Source organism: Alexandromys fortis, unplaced genomic scaffold (genome assembly GCF_014885135.2).
Source record: "Alexandromys fortis isolate MF-2015 unplaced genomic scaffold, M_Fortis_MF-2015_v1.1 scaffold_3, whole genome shotgun sequence".
Taxonomy (NCBI): Eukaryota; Metazoa; Chordata; class Mammalia; order Rodentia; family Cricetidae; genus Alexandromys; species Alexandromys fortis.
In genome coordinates, this window is record NW_026067909.1 from 21,851,016 (window position 1) to 21,872,685 (window position 21,670).

Here is a 21,670-nt window from a genome sequence, read left to right on the forward strand (position 1 = left end):
CGGTGCTTAGGTCATATGGCAATTAACAAATGCTTTGTAGTAATAAGTGACTTACCAAGATTTCTCTGTTTAATTCAACATCAAAGGAGAATATCTGAGAAGGGATCATCTCTTCAGTAGATGATAAAGACTACCCAGCTGTCGGAAGCAGCAGAACTGTTTCCTCCTCGGAAGCCTCCCATGAACAATTAATTAGCCGAAGTGTTTTGCCTTCTGTGTATGTCAAAGCAATCTTCTAATTTGCAGGGTTGTTCTACATACAGCACCTAGGACCACTCTTCTACCCAGTTCTCAGTGCTAAAGTCATAGAAGAGGAACCTGAGAGAGGCTTCTGTACGCCACCCACTTTCAAAACTCTGCAAAAGATGTGTATCTGTTCCAGCTGACATTTGTAAAAGAAGAAAAAAAAAACGAACCTCCCTACAAGGTTTTGAATTCTCTCATTGAGTTACATCAGATGCAGATACAGCTAGTATATTAGTAGAAGAGCAGGTTGGCCAAGGTAGCATCAGAATCTCTGTTATTCATGCAGGTTATATAGTACGTTTGTACCTTAGCATTCAAATGAGGCATTTGGCTACAGAAAACAACATGCTTAGACAGACACTCATCACAAAGCATGGTGTTGTTTGCTTGATTCACACTCTTAGTTCAAGAAACAAAGACACAGCCACATCTTCACACTGCCTAGTAAATTGTGGAAATTCACTTACAGTCGTCAAGAAGCTTTGCTTTTTTTCCCCATCAGAATCAGCAGGTGAGTGGGCAGAGAAGATTAAAGAAAATCAGATGTTAGTGATGAGAAAGTTAGCACCCTAAAGATAAAAAGGGCATCTTGTCTACTTGGCTTGACCTAGAATAAAAAACCGTACTGTAAAAGTTGCAGTTGTGACATTACAAGAGAAAGAAGCGGGCACTCATAGTTTTGTCTGCCCCTGCAGCAGCTTCTTACATCAGCATATGGAAGAACAAAGGCGATGCTGTAGGGAAAAAGGGGGGGGGGGTACTTCCAGGAGTAGGCATAGCCAATTCCATCCCATACATATTGTGCTGCACTGATAATTATGGTCAATTTGAAAAACAGATGAAATCTACAATTAATCCGAGTTGTCACTTTCTGTGTAGGGCCTGATCTTATTATCCCAGACACCAGGACGCATACGATAATGATGCCTAACAATGAGAGATTTCTATGGTTACTCTCCAAGATGGCTTTATGTCATTAGCCTATCTCTGCTTCGGCATTCTCGCTCACCCAGATTGAGGATGTAGGATGACCGTGGGTACCGAAGAAAGGGTGTGAGGAACAGGGACATGTTCACATGCATTTCCAATCATTCTGCAGGGCTGCCTGTCACTACTACTTGCAAAGGTTAATGCAGGAGAGCCTAGGCTACCCGTGACTTTATTTTCATCACGGTTGTGCCTCTTCTCCATTAGCTGCCATAATTGAGTTAGCCCTAGGTGCCTGTTTCCCCTGATAGTTAGACTGAGCGGTCAGATTAAGGAAGAATATATTTAACACAAGAGAGAACAAAAGCATTTCCCTCACTGCCTTTCCCTCTTTCCAGCGCACCTATTAGAGCAAATGCTTACTTAAATATTCCTGCTCTGATAGGCTCAGGCAAAATGAGCGTTTCAATTAAATGCACATGTACATATTTTAAATTAAGGTCACTGGATGAATAACTCTTAAAATGAAAATGTGGCATTCTGTTGGGCTTTAGTCGTGGAGGCGCACGGCTCAGGCAGTGAGCAGAGTGTGCCAGAAACCCTGCCTTGTCTTCCAGGGCCCCAGTTGCAATTTCTGTGGTGGAAAAGGAGACCCCAGCAATTGCATAGCCCCGGGAAACAGCTATCTTTCTTGCACCTTAGAAAGCTTTGCCAAACAGATGTTCTGCTCAGGAAGCTAATGGCTTTAAAGAGGTCATGTAGATTGGGGATAAAGGGTAAATCAATTGTGAAGTACAGTAATTGCTCAGATTTGAAATTCTGCTTCACGCAGCAGTAATATATCCAGCTGGAACCCAGTGTTGTCTTCATTGTCTACAAACAAACCACTCGGGCCAGAAAGGCTGTGGTGCACGTTTTACTTTTGGGGAAATAAAGGAGAGATGCCCCCGTTTGCTGCTTCCTTTCAGGGATTTTTCAGGTTCTGCCTCGGTATCAAAAATTTTTCACCTTGGTCTGTGGCCACATAGTTTAATCCAAAGCAGACTATTCAGAGGGCTTGTCGATAACAATCTATTCTTATAATTAAATTCACACTGAGTGCACAAAACAAGAAAGTGCAATGAGGTTGTTTGTCTGAATTAGAAGAAACAAGGTATGAAGTATGGATGATCTGGGGACACAAAGGGGCAGAAGGTTGGCGACACCATCCTCTGTGTTCTTGTTTTCTTTCTCTTTTTTTCAGAGATGCCTCAGCAATGAAGGGAGACAAGAAGTGAGGCTCTGCATCCTTCTTGTAAAGTGGTTCACACGGTCCTTTTGCAGAGGGCTGCCCACTGGGAGGATCAGGGCAGTTGCACCAGCCCCTTCTCAGACCACTCCCACCACTGGACAGAAAAAGACACCTGAGGCAAAGAGAGATGATGAGAAAGAGAGGACAGCTTGTCCAGCCATCTCCACGGCCTTCCCTACAGTGTCTTCGTAAACACCAGGTGCTGAAGGTGAAAGCCAAATTAATTTTGATTAGCTTTTCAGTGCCTCGCAGAGACTTTCCTCATCAACACAGTTCAGGGTGGTGGTAGATACCGGGAAGGCTTGCCTCCTGGCCTAAGAGATGCAAACCGCTAATACTCACGATCAAGAGGCACATCCAGGGCACCAATCATCTGGCACAGGAAGAGAATCAGGGTCACTCTGCCTGCGGAGAGGTGCTTCTTTTTCGGCATTATTTTAAGCTGCATCAGCTCTTCTCCTGCTGAGACCCACACACGGAATTTCCTTTTCTTCTCTCGCAGAAGAGTCGCGGGCAACGCTCAAATAATTTCTCATGCAGGGAACTGAATAAGGGCGGGATAAGAACAATAATTAGGATGCATTAGAAGTTGGAAGCGAAGAGCGAAAAGGAGCAGCTCAGAAAAAAATCCGCTCTCCATTATACATGGATTCTAAAAGGGAATTAAGTTTTAAATATTTAACTCAGAGACTGGAATAATCATTTATTCATACATCTAAACTCAGCTCAGAAATATTTGTGGTGATGTCAAGCAAAATCTGCACCCTTTCCTATTATTATGATTTTTCCATTTTTAAAGTGTTAAGAGTGTTCATGCTCTCTGAAGGTCTTCTTTGGAGTCTAACCTGGAACTCACTCTGGCCTCGAACTCACAGACACCCGCCTATCTCTGCCTCCTGAGTGCTGGGATTAAAGCCGTGTGCCACCACCACCTGGCTCATGTTTTTCTTAATACTTCAGGAAACCTTGGCTGTGAAGCCAGTTGGAAAGTGAGCACCCTGAGACTTCAGAGGGGAGTCCTAATGGCTTCTTCATTCTGAAGATGCTCGCTGGGAGAGTTCTGGGCAGGACCACAAGTCTCCCCCTAGCCCTAAACACGGATGGAACAGATAAACACTGACACTCGGGTCATCCCCATTTCTTAGCTACGCGGCAATGTCAGAGCCAGCTGAACTCTGGGTTCCAGGCTGTCCTCTGCTCAGTCTCCTCAAAAGTGTTGATCAATTATTTCCTCAACGGTCTTCTTCGGTGAAATATTGGCAGTCACCATTTCAGTTCACGCTGTCCTCTAACAGGTGTTTGAAGCCCCTCGATGATCTGGACTGATTGATCCACCAGCTTCCTTTCACTTCCTTGTAACTATTCTCTAGATGATTTCTTTCTTTGTTAGTCCTTCAGTTTGCCTTGAAATCCCCCACCCCTTGTCTTATTTTATCCCATCCCTTCATTTGGAAAGCCTTATCCACCTTATTACCTTATAAAAGTTTTATTTGCTTTTCACAAATCACTTAGGAGGTTCTTTTCGAGAAATGTCAGCTGATCGTCCAGACTAGAAAACATCCAAGAATCACCTCTGAATTCCTGAAATTTCTCATGGTATACATACCGTCCATGTATATATATGCATAATGTGTGCATGTTCGTATGTAACATGATCTCTGCACCTGGGAGGCTGACACCGGAGGATTGGTGGGAGTTCAAGGCCATCTTGAGCTACACAGTAGTTTCAAGTTCATCATGGAGCTACAAGTGATACCTTTGTCTCAAAACAAATGAAACCATAAATAAATAATAAATAAATAGGCTTTGTGGGCCGTGTTTCTCTCGTCTTACTGTGCTGTCAGACACTGCACTGAAAACCTGACTTCAGCCATAGAGAAAGGTATCTGTCCCGCCTGGGAAGAGAGCTTGAATGTGACTTCTCAGGAAGCAAAGGCACCCATGAGCAATGGCTTTTGCGCGGGTAAAAGGGACCAATACCATTATAACCTAAAATTAGCTACTACAGGTTTCATTAGTGAATTACGTGTGGAACTTTTATTATTTAAGTCGTCGTGTATTTTCACTATATTCATCTTTTCTACCAGACTCCTGCAGGCTGGAGACTGACTCTCCACTACACACTACTGCATCTCAGCAGCCTGCTTGGAGCATTGGAAGGGAGCAGATAAATATCTGTGGTAGCAAAATGAAGGGAAGAAAGAATAAAACAAAAACAAAATGGAGCCCTGAGGTCATTGAACTGATTGTATTCAAACAGCTTGACCATGGTATAACCCGAACTATTTTTATCCTATAATGTGCAGTTTACAGACCAGAATCTAATCATCATAGATAAATCAGTTGTAATATTGGCTCAGCACATGGGATAAAGCACAGACATATGAAAAAAAAAAATGGAACAATGTGGATAATGTGTGTTTGGCTAGCAATAGAATTCTGATTTAAATTTGGCAGAACAGGTACAAAGAAAAAACAGCTAACTTTAGACATTCTGCTCATAAAATTATTACCTTGTGACACCAACATTCATACTATGTGGTTTAAGATGCAGAACGTCTGTCTTTTATTCCATAATAAGTATTCATCTCTAGGTAGCATCAAGAAGCAGGAAGAGCAGCTTGCTCAAGAATTTCTGACCTGAATTTAACGCAACTCAGATTTGTGTGCACACAGCACATGGCCACCACACAGTCACATTTCCTCAGGTTGCCTCAGCTCTGGCTGCTTTGGTGCTAATTCTAATTCAGCAAAAGCATCAGGAAAAGTGAAAGTAAAGGGCACAGCGTGCACCACAGCAAGCAGCTCTTACAGACAACGCATGCTGAGGAAATCCGGCAAAGCTCAGCTCTGGAGCGCACACCATTGCCTGCCTGGTTTATGAAGCGTGCAAATTAAGTTTATTAGATTTAAGCACTCAGTTCTCTAAACAGGTACTAGAAAACCCGAACACTTCCCCAAATCTATACAATCTATACCACAATGCCTGTATGATCTTAAGCGGCTATGCATACACAGTTCCTAAGTTCCTCACACCTTACATACTTTGCCTGAAGTCTTAAGTGTTCATTTCCTCCCCCACTGAAAGAAAACAACGAGACAAGCTACATATAAGATAAAACATCATTTAGCTAGCTTCATCCTTTCAATGTATACGTGAAATTAATAAGTCACATATAAAATTACGGTGCATAGGATAAAGAAAAAACTCAAGTTTTAGAAAAACCGAGAGAGTACTTACTGAAAGACGGATGAGCAAATAAATCTTCACACTATTGGGAAAATAGGAACTGGAAAAAAAATGTTCTCTCCTCAAAGACTGGAAGTTAACTGCACCATTAGCCACAAGATCCTCTCCAGTGCATATGCTCTTAGGGAAGGACAAAGCAATGGCTCAGCCCATCCCTGACTCCTGCCCGAGAAAAATCACCCACTCCTCCTCCAAATGCCCTCACAGGTGACATGCCAGGAACTCAAGGGCAGCATTAAGTCTCCAGCACTCAATCAAACTGAAAATCAAAGACAGCGACAGAAAACTAAGCTTTCTCTCAGGGAAAAAAATGCTGCAGGAAGGGCAGCTCCTGCTTGCATCCTCAGTGTTCCCCTCAATACCCCGCCAGGAGCTACGTGCCTTGTGTTCACCTTGGGAAGGGATGGCTATTCGACAGCAAGAACCACAGACCAAACGGGATTCTTCGTAATGAGATTTAAAGGAATAAAATCTCAATGTGAGATAGCACCCCACTGAAGGTTAAGGAGCGTGGTAGCTTGAAATGTTGAAGAAAGTATTTACTATTGGACAATATAAAGCCTTAGAAAAGATTATTGTCAGCTCTGATACGTCAACTTTATATGGAAAAACAAAAAACCCAGGATAGCCAAAACAATCTTATACAATAAAGGAACGTCTGGAGGCATTACCATCCCTGACTTCAAACTCTATTACAGAGCTACAGTATTGAAAACAGCTTGGTATTGGCATAAAAACAGAGAAGTCGACCAATGGAATCGAATAGAAGACCCTGACTTTAACCCACAAACATATGAACACCTGATTTTCGATAAAGGAGCTAAAAGTATACAATGGAAAAAAAGAGAGCATCTTCAACAAATTGTGCTGGCAAAACTGGATGTCAATCTGTAGAAGAATGAAAATAGACCCATATCTATCACCATGCACAAAACTCAAGTCCAAGTGGGTGAAAGACCTCAATATCAGTCCAAACACACTGAACCTGATTGAAGAGAAAGTGGGAAGTACTCTAGAACACGTGGGCACAGGAGACCACTTCCTACGTATAACCCCAGCAGCACAGACAGTAAGGGCCTCATCGAATAAATGGGACCTCCTGAGACTGAGAAGCTTCTGTAAAGCAAAGGACACTGTCGTCAGCTTGATAATTAAGATCATCTCTGCTGTCAAAATGATCAGCAATAAGATAAGCAGTGATGCCCTTTAGTTTATAATTCTCTTAGTTCCATTAAAAGTGTATTTCACATTATGTATGGAACCTGTAAAATGGAAAACAATACAAAAAAAATCTTCAGCATCCTTTTCTCCACCATAGAAGAAATGTAATTCAAGCTTCCTTTACTTTTGCCTCAACTTCATAGTAAATCATGAAGTATGATTTACTATATAGTTTTAAAGAATAATCTTAAGCTTTGGCAAAAAAATTCATGTAAAGTCCAAGAAAAGTAGCTGACCTGTGACTTAAATAAGACATCTTCGTTTTTAGAAGTAAAATCTTGTTTTTCTCCCAAATGAGAACTGCAGCTGTTTTAGGTTTTCAAAGTCAGCTCTCCAGCAGGACAGGGAGGCTGAGCATCATTTGCCATTTTCTCTGCATTGCTCGTGCTTTTCCGCATCCAGCACGGGGCAGGCGTCAGTGCTGAGTGCACACAGCTGATCTATGCTGTCCAAACCAGTGAACAAATATGCCCCGGCTCCCATGGTGCCCTAACTACCGCCACGGATGGAGCATCAGCAGCTGGCCTTTCTGGCTGCCCAGAATGTGGATGTGCCTCGTTCCTGACTGCTCTCCAGTTTCCAACTCAGGGATGGTCACTTTAACGTTGTGATATTTTTACAGTAAGGGCTAAGCACACGAATGCTACCCCTAGCTACTCCTGTGCCTGTCAGTCACAGACTTGTATCTGAGGCCGGGGAGAAAAGACTAGACATAAATCCTGCACAAAGTCACAGTTACATCAGGACAACCACAGGTCACACAGAGCTAAGGTGTGGACCGCAGAGACTTTAAGGATCTCTACAAACAGCATGGCAAACTGCTTGAGGCCTTAAAGGGCATGTTTCTCATTTCCCTCAGTCAAAGGAATAGGACAGCAGGGATTCAACAAAGAATTGGTAACTAAGATTAAACAATATTTAAGGACAGATAAACAATGATTTAGTTAGCCCTAATCCTTAGTTAGGGATTCTACAAAGAATTGGAAACTAAGATGAAACAGTATCTAAGGACAGATAAACAATGACAAGCGTTTTAGTTAGGGCTTCTGTTGCTATGACAAAACACCATGGCCAAAAAGCAAGTTGGGAAGGAAAGAGTTTATTTGGCTTATATTTCCACAACACAGTTCATCATCAAAAATCAGGACAAGAACTCAAGCAGGGCAAGAACCTAGAGACAGGATCTGATGCAGAGGCCATGGAGGGGTGCTGCTTATTGGCTTGCTCCTCATGGCTTGCTCAGCCTGTTTTCTTATAGAACCCAGGACCACCCACTCAGGGATTGGATCGCCCATAATGGGCTCTCCTCCACCAGTAACTAATTAAGAAAATGCCTTACAGATGGATCTTATGGAGGCACTTCCTCAGTTAAGGTTCTGTCCATTTAGATAACTTGTTTGTATGTCAAGTTGACATAAGACTAGCCAGTACAACAGGTGACAGTGTATCCCAGTAAAAGCTCAAACCCCATATTCCTCCAAGCACTATAACTGATAATCCTCTCTGGCATATTGTAAAATGACAGAAAAAGGAAGAGCAATTCAAATATATCCATTTAACAGATGAGGGAAGAAAAATCCTAATCGTGATGGCTACTGTACTGGTTTGTTATCTGCTGCAGTGATAAAATCCTCTGGCCCAAATCATCTCACAGAAGAAAAGGGTTTGTTTAGCTTATACTTCCAAATCACAATCCATCATTAAGGGAAGTCGGGGCCGCGAGTCCATGTAGGAACACGGAAGCTGGGACCAAAGATGAAAACTGCATGGCGACCTGTTCTTCCCTCCGTTCCCTGGCTCATGCTCAGTTAGCTATCATATAAAGTCCAGACCCACCCGCCTAGGGACGGCACCATCCACTGTGTGTTAGACTCTCCCTCACTAATCAGCAATGAAGATGATCCCTTACAAACGTGGCAACTGGCCATCAGATTCCAAAATACAGACGGCCTGAGATGACTTGAGGCTATGTCAATTGGCAGTTGAAGCTATACTATTAAGTGCCATCCAGTACAGGAATCCCACTTAGGTTCCTCCCTACGTGAGGATACCCTGTCTGCCTAACAATTCCCAAAGTAAGTTCAAGGGCTGATGATAAGATGGCTCAGTGGGTAAAAGTGCTTGCTCTGGTCCTGACAACCAGGGTTTAATTCCCAAAACCCACATGGTAGAAGGAAATAGCAGACTCCCACAAGTTGCCCTCTTGACTTTCACACATGAGTCACACTGCATTCACAACCTCTCTCCCCAACACAATAACTATAATAAAACAAATAAATAAAAATTCTAGCATTCAACATACTGGTAGGGACTCCACAATGCAGGCTGGTAGTCACCTGCTGAGGACACACAGACAATGACAGATGAAGGACCAGACCTACACAGCTGGCTCTTCTCACAAGTTCTGCTGCTTCTTTCATTTCCCTCTGCCGCATCCTGAAAGAATACAGCCCCGCTCCTCCTTCCTCATCCAATTACTCTGCAAGCAGCCCCACAAGCAATCACAACTCCAAGTTTAGTCCTTGTCCATCTTTATAGAGGGCTGATGGAGTCTATGGGCGGGAATCGTCCCATGGCTGTTCACAGGGCTCCGCCAAGGGTCTCTCCACACTGCTTCACACATGAATAGGGATCCCTATAATTATACCACATGACAGCCCTGGCTTTTAAAAGAATAACAAGGTAAGATGATAGAGACGAGGCATTTTTTTAAAGGTTGATTTTACACACGGGTAGGTAAAGGCAGAGAGATTTGAGAGTTCAAGGCCAGCATGGACGACAAAGCAAGACCCTGACTCCAAAACAGCAACAATAACAAAAACACAGTTCTCTGTATAACAGTCATAAGGAAAAAAAATCAACTAAGTAAGACAAAATAGTGAGCAATCAGTTCAGTTTTGCCATCAGGAAGTAATTATTAGTACCATGTTTCACCAATACTTTAAAAGTTATTTCACATCTCAATGGGAAAAAAAACAATATCTTAAAATGTTTTAGATTTGGAAAATTAGATAACACTTTTAAGACATGAAGTTAGATCATCAAAACTACCAGTCTTTTGGCAAAATCTAGTTATTTATCATACATGATATCATATAGACATCAACTATTTCACTTAGCACAGCAATGACAGAAAAATAAATAACATACTAGGAGCCAATGCTGTGTATGAGAGATTCAGTACAAAGCACAAGACAGGGTTAATTTAGAAAGTCTGCGTATGCCAGGCCAGTGGCAACTGGAGCAAGGAGCGCACCTGTTCCACACTTGTCTAGCCAGGTATCCGACTGGCACTGTTCGGGTTCCTTCTGGGTGAGAACGTTGACTGCAGAAGTAAAGGTCGTTGGAGTAGGAGATAAAAAGGAGTTGTTCTTGGGAAAAGAAAAGGCATACCCTTCTTATTCCACCTCAAATCCAGTCACAGGAGCTAAACCGAAGAGAGGAGACTACTCCATTCTCAATGTCCGACACTTAGTCTCCTATAACGAACCCTCCCACCCTGCCACCCAAGCCTGACCCAGGCTAAAAGAATCAGAGTGGGTGTCTGAACAAAGGCAGGCAGGCTGTAAAAAGGCTTTGAGATGACTGGTGACTTGGAAGGGAATTAAGAGTGACCAACTAAATGTTAACAATGCCTTTCTGGAGGATGGGTGAGTATGGGACAGGAAGAGAGAGTGGGACAGTAGTTTGGAGCAAGATCAAAGGTCGAAGGTCAAACACAGCAGCATGAACAGCCATGAGTAAGCAGAGGACAGATGAGGTATTAAATGTGGAATGAAGGTAGGGTCGGCCAAGATCTGCAGGAGCAGAAACAGATTGTTGTGACCATGGCATTGACAGAACATTTGGTCGATGATAAGCACCTGCCACCCTTACATGGCTGCAAATAACCAGGCTAAATGTCCTGGTATCCCCAACAATGTTCTAGCTCTCTGGAAGTTTGGGAGAAATTTCCAGTGATTAAGATGCCTTCTCTCCTCCATCCCTGTATCTTACAACAAACTTGAAAAGTAGATAGAAGGTTATATTGATGGCCCCCAGGAAGTACGCCTTCTAGTTATCTCTACTCTTAAGTAGTCCCCTCTTGCAGTGACTCTGGGTTTAGCCATATGCTATGCTTGGCATTGAAATTCTGCCAAGTATCCTACAAGCAGGAGTGTGTTGAACCTGATCTCTCTGGGAAATATAAGCTAAATTAATGATGATGGATAGCCCACAGAAAGAGATCTTGGGGGGAGAAAAAAATCATTGGAAGCTTTCTGGCCCCAGCTGAAAGCAGAAGAGCCAGCGATCTGTTAAACCACATCCAACCCCTGCCAACCCCTTGAATCACAGGAAGTGGATTGTGAAGTGGTCTGTTGTGCAACCACAGATATCGTCAGCAATGGATGAAGACAAGTTGAGATTTCTTGCAACCAGAAAGGTACCAACCGAAGCACAGAAGGAGTTCTGACAAGCCAAACGCACTGGTGTCTTTCCAAGACTATAGCTGTAAACCCAGGAATTCAAAGTAAGCAAACTGTCTTCCAACAGATGTTCCCCTTGAACGTGACCTATTGTTTTGGATTTTTAGAAGCTGTTGTTCTATAGACATATATTAGTGCATCCAAAAGGTATATACTAGGGTTGTGTTTCTCACACAATCTATACTTCCCAATAAGCAAAAGACAGTTAATAATGACAGTTTACTATAGGTTTCTTTATAGTAAAGTGATTGTAGATTATGCCTAAGGGTATTACATCAATTTTCCTAATGCAGAAAAGCAAAAGCAAGACTAGAAAACAGAGTGACGGACGGACGTCAGTGCTGCTGAGCTCTCTTCCTATTTTCCTGTCTCCAGCACCCACATCAGCACCCTCATGGTGCTCAGCTGGGCCCTAGCAGTCTCGTTCTCTCACCAATGGTAGCAGAAGAAGGGGGTGTGGAGAAAAAGAAAGTGGCCAAGCCATTGAAACAGGCCCGTTCCCTCACCACAGGGTCCATTTGCCAACTGATTTCCTTCATATAACACAACAGAGGCAAAGTTCCATTTTTTAATGGAAATTAGGAATCTGCTCTAATAGTGAAGAAAAGAAAAAAAAAGCAATTACTTCTGAATACTACACCAGTGTCAAGAGTGAGGTACTTAGAAACATTCATGATGACTGAAATACCTTGTGGCCCAGTTTATCTTCCTGTCAACTGCAATTTCTGTGTCTACCACCGAAAAGGTGTAAGGGTCAGATGTAGCTAATCAAAAACTTAACAAAAATGCTGACATTAGCATTATTATTGCTCATTATTATACCTCGTCTTTTAGTCAAGCAAATAACATGTGGCAAAATGACAGCTGTTCAATAATACAAAAAGCATTTTGGAGTATTTGCCAAGTTGGTCTCTTTGAAAATAAAAATTTTTTTTAAATGTCACATCTCTAAGATAAGCCTTGCGACTCTTGCTGGAATAAAATGAGCGGTTTAAGACAAGGATGTGGTACCCAGTTCAGCATCTCAAAATGTGTGTCTTTCCGAACAGTGCAGAGTAGGGAGGAGAATGGGCAGGGAACAAAGTAACCATAAAGGTCAATCTAGCATCTTGGTGCATAACACAATGTAAGTTGTATCTATCTTGTAATACAGTCCAGTGAGTGCATGTGGTCCAGCCTCACTGACAGGCCCATTTTGTGATGCAAACATCTCAACAGTGGCCTCCAGAGTGCCCAAGTCTTACCCTTCCTCTACTCAGAAGCAACAGATGTTCACACATGCACATGCCCCTCCTCTTCTCTCTCTCTCTCTCTCTCTCTCTCTCTCTCTCTCTCTCTCTCTCTCTCTGTGTGTGTGTGTGTGTGTGTGTGTGTGGTATTTTGGCTGCCTTTGATTGACCAGAAAGAGTCATATTTCAGCAACTCCAAGCTTAGAGAGTCAGGAAAACATCAGGGGACAATGAGGGGAATTTAGTAGGCACTACCATTCCTGTCACAGAGAGCAGACTCTCTTTCCTGTCAACCAGAACTGCTTTAAGAAAGAATCTTAGACATAATATTCTGCAGGACTATCATCTTGGTGCTCTGTCTCAGTGTCTCAGAGTCGGGGAGCAGAAAATTTGAATGACCCAGCCAGGGTGCTGGCTGCCTCAAGACACCTCCTCTGTCTCCTTTCAAGCTGCATTTCTGATTTCTTTTTTCCTATAATTTTTCCTTTCCTTAAACATAAAGGAGAAGCCCCAGATTTAGCAAAATCCCACAGACATAATTCTTACCACACCACAGGCTTTTGTAATTCTCTCAGCAACATTTAAAGATAAATCGCACCAACATATCCAAGCCGTGCATAATCACAACAGAACCATGAAAGTGAGGAATGAAGACTGACAAGACATGAAGAATTGCATTTCCCACTTGTTATCAGTGTCGGGAAATCGTATTAACATAAACCCCAGAGCTGGGAGCTGCTCATTGCAACCAGAGACTATTCCACATAAAGGACAAATCTCTGTTTCTAGGTAATATGTCTTGAGTACTACAAAGGATTTATCAGTAGGACAGGGAAGCAATACATGAAATATTTAACTCCTGGTCCGTTTCATTTTCCTCAAACAGGCCATGTGAAAATCAGAATGCACACATATTTTAAAAAACAAATCAATGAGTAATCATTTGCTTGCAAGGAAATTTATCAAATGTATCCCCCCCAAAGAGAATCTGTACCCTGAACATTTAGATATAATTCAGTTTCCAGGAAGGTCAGTATTAGGAGGCCATGTTCTCTGCAGAACCTAAGCTTATAAAAGCACACATGTTGGAAACTACATCTTCTGTAATGTGAGAGTTCATCAATCCAACATTTGCCTGAGCTTTGGAATAGCCTGCTGTCTGTGCTGTAAGGCTGACCTCCCAGGAGCCCCTCTTCCTGAGACCGTCTACACAGGCTCCATAGAAAGTGTATTGTACTGCAAAAGTGAAGCAGCATTCAGAGAGCAGGGCAGGAATTAGCACCTGGAAGAAAATGTTCCAGGTCCCACTCTCCAATGAAAGACTCAAGACAGAAGAAGAGCTTTATGGTTGCATCTAAGCTGATGGACAACATTAAGCCTACTGTCTCCCTGGGTGTCTCCAGTTTGAATGTTTATATAATAATAATGTTTGTGGTATAATGAGCACTGGTATCCTAAAATTAAGTATATTTATCCTTCCGGAGGTGAGGGACAAGGGAGAATGAGAAGAAAAGGGCAGATAGGAAGATAAAAGCAAAGCTCACGTTTCAGATGTAATACACATCAAGTTATACTATTATTTTTACTCTTTTCACTTAGAAGTTGTGGCAATATACATAAAAAATTGAATTTAAAATTCAAAATTACTAAAATATTTTCCTTATGTATACTCAAGTGGTATTCAAAGGTTTCAGTGAAAAGATTTGCTTAGAAAACCATTGAGAGGGGCTTCAGGATGGGGCTTCAGGATGGGGTTATGCTAAGTTCTCCCCTTGTTCTCAGGTTCCTAACAATGGGAGTCTAAGCGGTTACAGTGTCAGCACAGCCTAAGGAACCAGCTCTGAGAGTAACAGCCACTGAGATGCCATAGGAGATGGAGAAAACAAATACAAAAATCAAAAGACAAAACAAAACAAAAGAAACCTATAAAACCAGAAACTGAGAAAATTAAGTTGAATATCATATTCCTTGAGACAGCTGCTTATTGCATCTGGGCACAGAAGGGATGGAGAAATGGGTTTCAGGCATATGTCAGGCTCCCCACAAAGGGAGAAGTGCAGAGACTAGGATATACCAGTCCAGGCCGAATTCTGAAATAGGCAGGTGGGTCTGGGGCTCTCAACAAAGGCACTAGTTTCTGCATCTGCACACTGCTCATTGGATTTGTGTGCACTGGAGCCAGAAAGAAAGGCCATACCTGGAAGAGAAAGCAACCCCAACTCCCAGAAGAGCATTCTACTGCATCTGAAAATTTGAAGGCTCAATAAAGAACGAAATTCTCATAGGGCGCAGCAAGACCAAGAATGAAGTTTGGAACCAAGAAACAGGGAAAACAGAAGCTGGAAACATCCCTTAAAACTACAGAGACCTGCATGCAGTTTTCACAGGACATCTGGTCTAGTAACTTCTCAGGAATGTCAGAGGAGATGAACTACAATCCTGTCCTTGCCCATCAGTGGGCTCAGGATGAAGAGTAAGTATCCCAGGTCATGCCTCTGTAGGATGAAGCAGAATCTTAACTCATCTAATTAGTTTGTCTGGCCGAGGAAGGTTTTCAAAGTTAGATTTCTGTCTCCGTTGAGAACATTAAGAAAGTATTCTCAGATAATGCTTATTTAGGCATTAATTAATGGTCTCTAACTCTCCTGATAAGCCTCAAGAGAAGCAACTATTTGTCCTATTAGAAAGCATAATATACTGTAGGGACAGTCCCAGCAGATCGGTTAATACTATACAGGATTTCAGTGGTAGTTTCTGATTTGTATCAAAGATGGTTATATAAACAGGTTATATAGGTTCCCAGTTTATCTACATATTTAACTAATTTAAGAGATCCTAGTTCTTATGTATAGAACTTAAAATTAGATATAAGACATCAGGCAGACAAACAAGAACTAAAACAGATAATCATGCTTGAAAGATGAAGTTTTGTGTTAAGACCCTGGCTTTGGATGGGAACAAGCTACTCTGTAGCATTTTTGTGGCTTGTGTTCAATGGGACATCGTAAATAGTATTAACCTCTACCATAGTTGATAAAATGCTTTTTTATTTAAATTTTTTTAATTTTACACACTAGCCCCAGTTCCCCCTCCCTCCCCTTCTCTCACCCTCCTATCTCCTCCCATCCTACCTCCTACCCTACCTCATTAAAGAAGGTAAGGCCTCCCTTAGGGATAAAAATTTTAACTGGAGGGCTAGTATCTAAACCTAGGGAAAAAGCGCATCTACATACAGAGGCAGAGGAGCAGAGACGATGGGGCGGCTGGGACATTTCTAAGATGGCTATGCACAGACCTCCGCAACATCAGAACAACATCGAAGTGTAGTAGGAGTTCTTTGTGAGACGTTTTATTAACAACCTGCAATCCATACCCATCAAGTTTCTGATGGCAGGATTCCCGGGTTCTTTTGTCATAATCCAATACCTCCGAAATATTCTGTTCTGGGCTTGGCAGGAGGGATCCAGCTGTTTGAGAAGGAAGCATAGTGCAAATTGGTGTACTGAATGACCGACCCCTTGCAGAAGGAGCTCAATATTACAGGAGCACGAAGCTGGTGTCCAGCTCTGCTTAAGAAAGGTGGACTTGGAGAGCCTGAAACAGTAACAAGACCGCCCTGGCAAGGAGGTGGGTCACTATGAGTAGCCACGGTTTCCACAGAAGCCCACCGTCTGCCTCCAACAAGTATTCAGACGCAAATGACAGAAGGTGGAAAAACAGACAAGTGATGTTGAATGGGGCCTTGCTGTGAGGGAACGAAATTGCTGGATTAATGAGTTTTGATTTAATTATGGTATTAGATGAATTTCAAAGCACAAAGCTCAGCATGGTGAGGTAAGTGCTTTGCTTTTGGAAGGAGCATGCAGGGTGGGCTAGGCAAGACATTTTTGAGGGCTCAATGAAATTGAGCTTGCTCATCTGGGAATCAATTCTGTACAAATCAATGACTGCCCTAGGCTAGGGGTGGCTGACAGGGGACTGATGGCAAATGGAGAGGAGGGGATAATTTTTAGGTGCTCGGCAGCAATGCCGACATCAGGCTTATGGGGCCCAGCCACAAAGGTTTAAAATTACAGGATTATGCCCAGCTTTGAGCTGCCAATCGTTACCATAGCCATGTACCCATAAGCTAACAGCGACTGCCAGTTCTCCTGTTGAGGCATTACTTTAGCGAATAATGCACAATGATTATTTTATCCTTGACATAAAATATAAGAAATAGCTCTGCCACTCTGATTAGGTCCATTTCTTAGCTATCATACATTTGGAAAACAAAATTATCATTGGAATGCCATTAAAATAAAAAAAATCAAATCCTCAAAAGACATCATTAAGGAAATGTAAAGATATATCACAGTCCAAGGGGAAGAATATTTACAAGTCACATATCTACTAGTAACATATTTATAACATATGGAAAGACATTTACAACTAAAAATTGGGAAATACAGGGCAAAGGATGTTTGAGTAATTTGACATTTCTCTGTAAAATACGAACACATGTCGAATAGCACATGAAAGGCATATTCAGCACGACTTACCGCTGAGGAAATGTAATTAGTAGCATAGTGTGCTAACAGTACATATGAACAGCCATATGAGAACACACCGATGATGTTTAGGGTCGGGGAAAATCTTAGGAAGCTGGAATTCTTACAGGAACGGAAAAAGAAAGCCTGAAATTTTCCAAAAAAATTAAGATTTATGTTCCACTTAACCCAGACATTCCAGTCCCAGGAATATTACCTAAGAATTGTGAAAATGGGATCTGGAGAGGCAGCTCAACCTAAAGAGCCCTGGTTGCCTTTGCAAAGGACCTGGATTCAGTTCCCTGCACCTACATGATGCCTCACAACCCTTTGTAACTTAGTCCCAGGGAATCTGACACCCTCTTCTGGCCTCCACAGACACCTGGCCTGTATGTGGTACATATACTTACATGCAGGCAAAACACTCATACATAAAACACATATAAGTAATTTTTTTAAAACATGAAAACATACAGTCACACCAAATGCATAGGGATATGTACATCAAATTATTAATAGTGATCAAAAATTAGAAAAGTATTCAACTATCCATCAACTGTTAAACAAAATGAAGTATATTCCCATTGTGGAATGCTGCTCAGCACAAGGAAGAATGAGCTCCCGATACATGCTTGGCACACTCCATGGGCAAAGACCACGCAGATATCTAAAAGAAGTCCAATACAAAGGAACCATGACTCCCTTACACGAGGCTTTGAGAATAATGAATACATAAAATGAAACAATTTAATGGCTTCCTGGAGCAAGAATAAAAAGGAAGACAGGCCATGACCAGTGAAGAGCAAACTTCTCAGCCAAGAGCTGCATTCTGTACCCAAATGATGCTGATATTTGCACAACTGTATGAAAACCCACCAAAGTACAGTTTACACAAACAAAAATCTGAGGTGTGTAAACTATACCTCAATAAAGCTGTGACAGCTAAAATGGGTAGCTTCAACACCCCAAATGTTTCCACCAAGAGGACAATTGTCTATGCCTATGTCCCTTAGCAAATCCTTTCATGCTAAACACTCAGCTTTGTACCAACATAAGTTAACATATGTCTAGACAAAGGAAACTAGGCCCCAATGAAGGGAAAAGCAGGTAATATGTTAGTGTGTGCGCCTACATGGTTCACTGGCAGAGATTTTAAGAGGAGGGCTAGAGATAGGAACCATTCTGATGAAAATAAATAACTCCCCTAAAGAGAAGTTGCATTTGTCATGTTTATAAAAGAGTTTCTACAGTCATCTGCAAATGGTCTCCTTAATAGGAATCCATGGCTATTTTCAGCTTTTCTCAAAATGATTGCCATGATATAGTAGATTTCACCACTGCATAGTGTGATTTGGTTTGGTTTCATGTTTCCTTGCAGTTCATCAGAGGCCCAAGCACGGTAAGTGGAAGTTGGGCTGAAATGATCTGTGTCCTCGGTGTCTCAGATGGGTGCATTTTTCTCTCCTTGTCTTCAGATCATCTCGGGGTCTGAAGATTATAAATACTATCAAAAGCAGTTCTGTCTTAGTTCTGTCTCATAAAGGAAAAAGAAAGTCATCAGAAGTAGAGATTTTAAAAAGTATAAAACTGGCACGCAGTTTCTGAGAAACCTATTTTCTACTGAGAGTGGGTGTCTGGGCCTTCATCAGATGGGGAAGGAGGTGCATTGTCTCTACTCTGAGATGAGAAGTTTGCCAGGTTACATCCTCAGTGAGCACCATTAACCCCAGACTGCAAAATGTCCAGAGCAGTCCAAAATGAGATGGCAACAGACAAATGTCAATACCCTTGCTTTCTGTACCTTCTCTCAACCATCGCCTTTAATCCAGGCACCATACCCCTCTACCCTCTGCAACCCTGCCCTGCTCTGCACCCTCCTGGTATCTCTCATCTTCCCAACCTTCTCTTTCTAGGTTAGATCTGGTTTTTAAAAAATACCATTCATTTTGTATTAGTCCTTTCAACTAATTTCCCTTGTTCTAACACTACGTTCTCCTTTAGAAAAGCCCTCATTAAGAGTACTCTTGCCTGTACTGGTATGAAGTCCAAAGTTTACCTCTGGCTCTTCCTGGTCACATTTTCGCCCCATTGCCCCTCCGGATTGTGCATTTCAGGGCACTAGAGGATTCTTTGGAAGTGTCAATACAGAGGCTTTCCTGGGTGGGAGAGGCAAATTGGACTTGTAGAAAGTTTGGTGGAGCCCACACAGCACTGACTAAGAAGCACGAAGGCCAAGACAGTGAAGTAGTACATAGAAGAGGCATGAGTCAAGATTGCCAGAACATGGTCCAGGAATGGAGTGCTGTGATGAGGATTCTGAGTGCTTGTGAGAACACTCCAAGAAAACAAGGCAAGAATTTCGTGACCTCAGTTTATTCAAAAACACAGAATTGCTCTTGGACTGTGTGTCTTCATGTTCCTCCCAGGTATAGCAGATGGGAGTGAGTTTACTTCAGGTTACTCGTTGCTTGTTGATGGTACCCAATTAAGTGTTTAAACTATCTCCTATATGTCTCTATGGAAAGGCATGTTTTGGCCGCTGCAGCTTGTCCTTGTGATTGTATACAACTGGAACTCATGAGAACTTTACTCCTGTGATTTCTCTTAATCCTCAGGGTATCAATGGACTGATGCTCTGAATGAAGTTCGCTACTACATGAGACCTTAGTCTGCCTCATGTATCACCTTCATTCCTCCAGGTCCTACCTCTACAGCAGTGGCACAAGATATAAAATAAATTTGTAAATTGTCTAGTCAACATGGGCTGGGCTTGGATATCTGAGAACCAGATATTTGTAATACTCTCATATTTAAATCTGGACAGATTTTATATACACAGTAGGTATTAGTTAAAACCAATTAGTTGATATCATAGGGCTATATCACCTGCCCAATAAGGTGCTAGGTTCCCAAATGGTGGTAGTGATAAAGAAGTGAGTGTGAAGATGTTAAGGAGAACATGTGTGTGGAGAACTGGAAATAATTTTATCTACTATATAATTTTGTCTGAGGACCAAACCAACTCTCAATGACTCCCCACATGCTCGCTTTTGAGTCTCAATAACTTTCAATAAACCACTTTCAATTCTCTCTTATGCCTCCTTTTATTTGAGCCATAGCAGAAAGGTCTCATCTCCTCACAAGTTTGAATATCTTCACATAGATGTTGAATAGCCTGGACAACAGCCTCACCTTTTCCCTCACAATGAACTCCTTTCATTCAGCACCATGGTACTGGTGGATATATATTTTGATGGATATATTTTTAGTCTGGTGCTAGAGATTAAACCTGAGGTCTTGTATACGTCAGGTCTATCAATTGAACTATGTCCTCGGCTCTTAGAATACAGTCAGCACTTAAACCAGCATAACCCACTTGTGCAGCTGAGTTAGTGTTTGGGGGCTGGTAGATAGCTACATCCCTATTTCATCCCAAGGCAAACAGTTCTAAGAGCATGCGAACCTCTCACTGGTCCCTAGGGCTCAAGGAGGGCCCTTTTGTTGGCTCTCTTTCATCCTCTGTTCCACTTCTCTGATCCCCATTTCTCTTCCTGAACTCCTATTTCCAAACTGTGGGTGAATGAAGCTTGGTCTGTGGCTCACTCCTAAGGAGACTCTATGTTAAGATCAATGGGTGGTAGTATTGGATTATATTAGCAAAGTTTATCCTGTAGTTAAATTATAACCCATATTATGTTCTACCCATGACTGAACTTGTCATCCATATTCAAAGCCTCCTCAACTACAGTGATTCATCGCTTATTTCCCAGACAAATGAAGGAACAGGAAAGAAGCAGAGATCCTCCGAACATGTCTTACATCCCTAACCTTGCTTGAGTTTTCTAAAACAAGACTATAAAGGTGTATACATGAAGACGTAGTTTCAGAGGGGTAAGACAGGCTAAGTTTACTCAACCAAGATGACAAAGCAAGAATTAAACCAGATATGAGCCCAGTACTGTGGTTCAAAGACCTTGATCCTCTGTGAAGAGCCAACAATTCCTGATTACTATAGCCGTAAATGTTCTTTCTTCCCCAGCACGAGGACAAAAATAACACTAACTCCAAAAGTTGGAATGAAAGCAATCCTTGGCCACCAACTATGCACATTGGCCTCTTCACTAACAAGTGCCAAGTGACAGAGGAGCCTGTAGTAGTGGACTGCCCCGCTCTGAGCTTCTTCATCAGGCAGTGTGGAAACGGGGCCCATCTACTTCCTGCCAACACCATCTGGCAGGTGCTGGCTTTTCCCAGTCAGCCATGAACTAGGCTGTGTAATTGCATCAAATCATGGGGTGCTTCTCTCCAGCTCTTACTCCTGTCTCAAGCACAACTGTCACATAAAAACCACTTAGGAAGCTAGAAGTCATCTGTCTGACCCACTCCACAGAGCTTGGCTCACAGACCTACTGAACGACAAAATCATCAAAGCTCATTTCCACGCTGGGTGGACGCCAGCAGTAAGAGACACATGCCGAACAGCTGAAGGTGACCTGGGCCAAGCCCCATGA

The 21,670-nt window shown here is 42.3% G+C and overlaps 1 protein-coding gene across 16 annotated transcripts in view; it reads right to left on the minus strand.

The window, feature by feature from the left end:
• Nrcam (neuronal cell adhesion molecule) overlaps nt 1-21,670 on the minus strand; it is a 252,306-nt gene that overhangs the window by 74,643 nt on the left and 155,993 nt on the right. For all 16 annotated transcript variants that reach the window (XR_007590848.1, XM_050137361.1, XM_050137359.1 and 13 more), the window contains one exon: nt 2,807-3,008. Coding sequence is in view for 15 of the 16 variants with exons in the window: in XM_050137361.1 (XP_049993318.1) it covers nt 2,807-2,912 (106 nt within the window). In the remaining variant the exon portion in view is untranslated. The remainder of the gene's footprint in view (nt 1-2,806; nt 3,009-21,670) is intronic.